We start from the raw sequence: 6287 nt of genomic DNA on the forward strand, positions 1-6287 counted from the left end.
GTCCTTCTGAATGGAGCCCCCGTGGGAAGAGCAGGGCCACCACCTCCCCCATCAAGCGCCCGATGGCCGCTCCTAAAATTGGGGGAGGAGGGAAGGTGGGAAGATCCCAGCAGCCACCCCCAAAAATGGTGGAGGTAGAGGTGAGCACCCTCCTGCAGCCCTCCCAGAGCTGATGGATCCCCTGTACTCCACACCCCCTTGTACCCCCACTCCAAGGGCTGAATGCACCCCCTGCACTCCTCCCCAGGCCTGGCTGTCTCCATCATGTCCCCCTCAGCCTGGCTGTCCCCCCGTGTCCCCCCAGGCCCCAACTCACCGTAGATGAAGATGGGCATGAAGTACCCGGCTGGCAGGGGCAGGGTGGTGGCCAGGATAAGCATCCAGAACTGGGGGGGCCAGCAGACACAGGGGGGGTCACCCCATGGGGACATTGTGTTGGGGGGCCCAGCCAGAGATTTGGGGGGCCATGGTTACCTTCATGAGCAGGAAGAAGGTCAAGGTGCCATAGATGGTGGCAGAGGGATGGTCCCACTCCTGCCAGAGCCCCCCAGGCTTGGCCATCCCCGAGGCGTTGGGGGCCAGTGCACCCCACGTGCGGTTGTCGAAGAGGGAGGTGAGATATTCCTTCATGGTGAGCTGGATGGATGGACAAATGGACACCCTGAGCCCCCAGTGGGAGGTTTTGGGGTCCCCAGGGAGCCCCCCGTGTCCCCACTCACCCTGGAGGCCATGAACTGCCCCAGGCCGGGCGGGAAGGTGATGGAGGCGAGGAGCAGCACCACCAGCACTGTGTACACGGGTTTGCTGCAGGGGGAACACGGGGGGCTGGGGGCGTGGGGACAGATGGATGGACGGACGGGGGGGATCCAGGGACACCCGGGGCAGATCGGGTTAGCGGTCACGGTGCACAGGGTGGACACGTGGACATCCAGGGTGGATGGGGTGGGGTGGGCAGCATGCAGGGAGGGGATATAGGGACACTCGGGGTGCATGGGGTTGATGTGGAGGGTGTATGGGGTGGATGCAGGGGTGGCCAGAGTGCACAGGGTGGACATACGGACACTCAGAGGGAATGGGCAGGATGCACGGGGTGGACACATGGACAGCCAGGGTGCGGGGGGGGACATAGGGACACCCAGGGTGTATGGGAAGGACACAGGGACACACAGAGCCTGCAGGGCACGGACACACAGACACAGAGGGTGCAGGGTGCAGACAGACGGATGGATGGATGCCCAGTACGGACTCAGTGGCCAAGAGCTTGGCCGTCAGCCAGTTCTTCTTGACGGCCACCATCGTCCAGCGCTGGCAGAAGAGATAAGCACAGGCCACGATCCCGCAGATGGTCCTGTGAGGAGAGGGCAGGTACGGTACAGGCCGGGCACAGGCAAGGCACAGACAACTCCCCAAAACCAGACCCTCCGTACCCCAAAATCACAAAGAAAAAGGTCTCCAGGAGGTCGAAGGGAAAATCAAGCTGGAGGTCACTCTTAAAAACAGCGGCAATGGTTTCTGGGAGGGGGGAGAGGAATGAGGGTGTGGGGGTGAGCACCCCAAAAATGCCACAGGGGGAGGGTAAAGGGGAAGGGGGGGTACATCCTGCCCACACTGCCTTGCCTTGCTCGCTGTTGAACACGGCCAGGAGCCGAAACATGAAGGCGCCGCAGGTGGCGGCGAAAAAGCCGCGCCAGTAATCCCGCACGGCAAAGTGGGAGGACATCACCTCGATGCTGAAAAGCACCCCTGGAAAAACGGGGAAAAGGGTCAGGGCGAGGTTTAGGGGTGCCCAGGGTGGGAGTGGGGGGGTCCTCACCGCTGATGGGCGCCCCGAAGACTGTGGCCACCCCGACGGCTTGTGCTGCCACCAGCATCTCATGCTGCTTGAACTTGTTCTGTAGGGTGGGGGGGTTTAGGCCCAACCCCAACTTTTTGGGGTGGTAAAATAAAATCCCTCCATTCATTTTTTGGGCAGTGGCACCCCCACCTCATACTCCCTCGTGACCGTGGTCCTCATCTTCCCCAGATATGCTGCAGCCATGGCGGAGAGGTGGACATAGGGACCCTGGGGCGGACACAGTGTTGAGCGTCCCCCCCACCTCGGCACCAACTGAAACCGCCGGGGATTCTGGGGTTCAGACGGGGATCCCTCACCACTTTCCCAAGGAAAAGGGTGCTGCCGCACACCAGGGTGCAGGTCAGCCCCACCACCTTGGCTCCGAAGTTCTGGATGGCCAGGTAGTCCTCCAGCACCACGCCCATCAGGATGGTCTTCAGCTCTGGGATGCCGGAGCCTGGGGGAGGGGGGGGAGGATCCAAATTTTAGACGTCCCCCATTACCGAGGGGGCATTTTAGGGAGCCAGGGAGGTCGGGGTGCAGCTGGCTCACCTCCGGAGTGCGGGGTGATGCTCTGGGAGAAGCCGGTGGAGAAGGCGGCCAGTGCCGTGGGGTACAGGGTCCACGAGAGGTACTTGAGCACCCCGATGTCCCCAATCTCTCGGTACAGCCACGTGTGGGCTGGAGGAGAGGTGTCGGGAGGGGAGATGCACCCCCCAAAAGACCTCCCCATATTCTCGGTGAACCCCAAACGCCGGTGAAGCCCCCCAGGGCACCCCTCGTTTACCTGCGTAGAGCCTGGCGACGATGATGTCCATGGTGAAGCTGATGGTGGCCATGAGGACCCCCAGAATGAAGAGGAAGTACCAATCCTCCCCGACGCGGAAAAGCTGCCGCTTCACCCACTCCAAGCACCCTGCGACGGGGGGAACAGGGTGCTGACCCCCCCAAAAACTCTCACCCCCAGAATCCCCCTTTTTGGGTGGGGGTCTCACCTCGGAGCCTTCTCCGGGCAGTGGGGCAGGGTCTCCAGCTGTGCTCCGACACCAGCACCCTCTCCTCCTCCTTCTCTTCCTTCTCCCCCCGCGCCCCCCCGGGGAGGGCTCGCTCCATCCCGGGGACTTTTCTGGGGGCTGCACCCGCTTTTTTTTAGCACCCCCTCACCCGTCCTCCCGCCTCGGCCTCCGCTGCCAGAGTGAGTTTGCAAAGGAGCTCATTAAAAACGACCTTGACGAATCCGACGGACCCGCTCGGGCCGGAGCGAGCCGGGTTTCCCCCCCCCCTCCGCCACCCGCGAGCTCCCAATCCCAACGCACATCCCGCGGCGGGGAGGATTTAATAAGTATTTTAATTAATTATCATGATTATTCCTTAATAATAGGCATCGCATTCCATGGCGTTGAGTTGGGGGGGGGACGGAGAGGGGAAAAATTTCCACCGTCTCCGGCGCAAGACCTAAATTTAGCCGGTTTTACGAGAGGTCTGGCAGGCGGCCGGGAGCCTTAACGAGGCTTTAAAAAGCTCGTCAAGTCGAAATATCCCGAAATAACCGATCCGGCGTCGCCTTCGCCGGGAGGAGAACGAGGAAGGGGGTTCCGCTCTTTCCCCCGGCGGGAGCTGGGGGTCGCAGGTGGGGGCAAGCAGCGGGGGCAGGTGAAATCCTCGCCCGCCGGCACCATGGAGCTTTTCGGGAGCTTTGTCCGGCCCCACGGGGAGACCTTGGGGTTCCCAGGTGAGTTTGGGGGGGCACTCAGGAGGCATCTGGGGGGGGATCCGCAGCAAGCCGTGGCTGTGACCCCCCCAAACCCTGTCCGGCAGCTCGCCCCGGTAACACGGGCGTGGTGAAGACCCTGGGGAACACCTATCAGTTCACGGTGGACGTCAGCGACTTCGCGCCCGAGGACATCATCGTCACCACCTCCAACAACCAGATCGAGGTGCACGCCGAGAAGGTGGGTGTTCCCTCCGTTCCCTGCTCGTCCCCAAAGCGGGGGACCCCAAAATCCTCACCGGGGGATGCGGGGACCATCCAGCTCCCACCCAATTGCCGAACAGCTGCGGCCACAACCCCATCGGGGTTTAATTCACCATTAGTTAATGGTGACCGTAGGGAATGATGAGTCCCCATTCCACTTGCACCCCAAAATCGCCCCTTTTCACCCATTTTTTTCTCCCCAGAGGGCCACGGACGGCACCGTCATGAACACCTTCACCCACAAGTGCCAGCTGCCTGAAGACGTGGACCCCACGTCCGTGTCGTCCTCGCTGGGGGACAACGGGATGTTGACCATCCGGGCTCAGCGCCGGCCGGCCAAGCACTCCGAGCACGTCCAGCAAACCTTCCGGACTGAGATCAAGATCTGAGGGGTCGGGAGGCTCCTTTCCTCCCCTCTCCCCTCCCTCGCTAATTATTTGGGTGATTTGGGAAGGAGGTGGGACGTGGGGTAGGGAATGGGAACGCTCCCTCCACCGTGGGGTCAGACCTGTGCCGAATGCGTCCCGGCACCCACCGGAGAAACTCCGGAGGGGAGTCCCAGCTCCAGCAATTTTTAGCTGGCGCGTGTTGAGGGGGAAGATCCAGCGTGCCAAGAGTCCTGCAGGGAGCCAGGTTCCCTTCCCAGCCCTCCGCCAGAGCTTGTCTTTGTATATAGAGCTTGGGATAAATTATTGAGAACGTCTGACTGCCGCCTTCTCCGTTTTTTGATGTTTCCTTGATGCTTTACACTCAAAAAGGGGTGTGGGATCAGACCCGAGGGGTGTCTCCGTAAGCGATATTCTGCCATCCCGACAAAAACCCGGACCAGGAGCTGCTCGGGCGCCCGCTGCCCTGTTTATTTCCAGCCCGGGGTGACTCATTTCTTCCCCGAAGCTCTATTTCTGAGCCATTCCCTCAGCTGTTCGGCTGCCGACCCACCTGGAAGGGCACCAAACCCTCCTCTCCTCCCCTCGCCCACCCTCACCCACCGCCCTCGGGATGCCCCAAGGCCGGCACGAGCCGGGATGGCGGCCCCAAACCCAAGGGTTTATTTTGGGGGGGAGCCCCCCAAAACCTCCCGCAAAGAAGGGCCTGACTCCGTCTCTCCCTGTGTGTACCAACAACACCGAGGCGCCTGCTCGGGGCCAGCGCCTGTTTATGGCTACACACAGCGCCTGGCTCGTGTTGCTGCTCCCGCTCCAGGGCAGCCCGATCCCGTCCATCCCCGAACCACTCGTGACTGGCATTAACACACCTGGCAGCGTCCCAGGCACGGCCGCCGGCTGCTTTGGCTGTCACTCAGGGGCCTCCCGGTGGCAGGGAGAAAAAAAAGAGGTTAAAAGTGATGAATAAAGTTGTTGGTGGCAGTAAAGGCTCGGGGAGCTCCGGGGAGGGGAGCGGCGGTGCGCGGCCGTCGAGCCCCGGCGATGGGACGCGGCCGCTCCGTCCCAAAATGCCACCCCGGCAGCCACCGCCGGTCACTGGTTGCCATCTAGTGGCCCTCGCCCAGGGCGGTGCAGAGACAGGAGGAAGAAAATGGGGGAAAACGCCCTATTTCTGCCCAAATCGCTTTTGGACAGGGGAGATGTGGAGTGGGTGAAAGGCCGGCTCAGCCCAGCCCCAAACGCACCCCACAGCAGCTCGTTTGTGGAAGGAAAGATGGGGAAAAAACAGGTTTTTTGGGCATGTTTAAAGCCTTTATCAATGATCTGGACGAGGGGATCAAGGGCACCGTTGTAGCCCAATACAAAACTTTTTCACTTATTTATACATTTTCAGCAAACAAATTAATGTTCATGGGTTTTAAGTCACATAATTCTCTTTATTATTTAGCATTCTGTCTTCTATCGGTCATTGATTTCTGTAGTAATTTTATTATCTTCTTCTCAGATGGGGAATCTCCAGCTTTCCAGGCCTTAATGTCCTCTGTATTTTCTGGTTACTCCAACGTCCTTGAAGGGCCGTACATTTAAGATCCCAGATATCCAATTTTCAAATGCCTTTGGCTTTATTGAAGCTTGTCAGGGTTAGTTTTAACAAACTTACAGTTTTGGTGATTTAATGATCTGAGCAACGAGAGTCTGTGGAGAAACTTAACTAGTGCTGGCCAAAAGTGAGTGCTGCTTACAATTAATTAAAACAACTGATTAAAAATTACTTAGGAAAAGTATATTATTTCCAATAACCGGGAACCTTCTCCCTGACAGAAGGGTGGAGCCAAGGGAACAAGTGACAGGAAAAGAGGAACGGCATCACGTTGCGGCAGGGAGATTTATGTTAGATATAGGGAAGATTCCTTCATGCAGTGGGCGGTCAGGCACTGGGACAGTGGTGGAATCACCACCTCGGGGGTGCTGAAATAGGGGTGATATGGCGACGGGGGACGTGGTTAGCGATGAACACGGCGGTGGCGGCCGCACCAGAACCTTCGAACCTCAGAGCTCCGCTCTGTCCCTCACGGCCCCTCACGGCCCCTCA

The 6287-nt window shown here is 59.6% G+C and overlaps 2 protein-coding genes across 2 annotated transcripts in view; one reads left to right on the forward strand and one right to left on the reverse strand.

Moving 5' to 3' along the window:
* The window catches only part of CLCNKA (chloride voltage-gated channel Ka), a 5035-nt gene extending 2040 nt beyond the window's left edge, over positions 1-2995 (reverse strand). The window contains exons 1-13 of the mRNA XM_017732696.1: positions 2830-2995; positions 2622-2750; positions 2387-2515; positions 2152-2291; positions 1985-2062; positions 1814-1892; positions 1618-1743; positions 1428-1512; positions 1247-1348; positions 720-804; positions 475-636; positions 317-386; positions 1-72 (exon numbers count right to left, since the gene is read on the reverse strand). Coding sequence (XP_017588185.1) covers positions 1-72; positions 317-386; positions 475-636; positions 720-804; positions 1247-1348; positions 1428-1512; positions 1618-1743; positions 1814-1892; positions 1985-2062; positions 2152-2291; positions 2387-2515; positions 2622-2750; positions 2830-2947 — 1375 coding nt within the window. The 5' untranslated portion in view covers positions 2948-2995. The remainder of the gene's footprint in view (positions 73-316; positions 387-474; positions 637-719; positions 805-1246; positions 1349-1427; positions 1513-1617; positions 1744-1813; positions 1893-1984; positions 2063-2151; positions 2292-2386; positions 2516-2621; positions 2751-2829) is intronic.
* Positions 2996-3369: 374 nt separating this feature from the next.
* HSPB7 (heat shock protein family B (small) member 7) lies at positions 3370-4515 on the forward strand. Its single transcript, XM_008632459.2, has 3 exons — positions 3370-3566; positions 3653-3786; positions 4013-4515. Exons 1-3 carry the CDS (start codon positions 3512-3514, stop codon positions 4196-4198), a joined length of 375 nt encoding a protein of 124 aa, XP_008630681.1. The 5' UTR covers positions 3370-3511; the 3' UTR covers positions 4199-4515.
* Positions 4516-6287: the final 1772 nt, after the last annotated feature.

The sequence above is a fragment of the Corvus brachyrhynchos genome, unplaced genomic scaffold (assembly GCF_000691975.1).
Source record: "Corvus brachyrhynchos isolate BGI_N302 unplaced genomic scaffold, ASM69197v1 scaffold215, whole genome shotgun sequence".
NCBI lineage: Eukaryota > Metazoa > Chordata > Aves > Passeriformes > Corvidae > Corvus > Corvus brachyrhynchos.

What these genes read in the sequence shown, in the direction of transcription:
- HSPB7 (XM_008632459.2), top strand. Translation starts at nt 3,512, where the DNA reads ATGGAGCTTTTCGGGAGCTTTGTCCGGCCCCACGGGGAGACCTTGGGG. An exon ending in GGAGACCTTGGGGTTCCCAG is followed by an intron (nt 3,567 to 3,652) that starts GTGAGTTTGGGG and finishes CCTGTCCGGCAG; the next exon opens with CTCGCCCCGGTAACACGGGC. An exon ending in TCGAGGTGCACGCCGAGAAG is followed by an intron (nt 3,787 to 4,012) that starts GTGGGTGTTCCC and finishes TTTTCTCCCCAG; the next exon opens with AGGGCCACGGACGGCACCGT.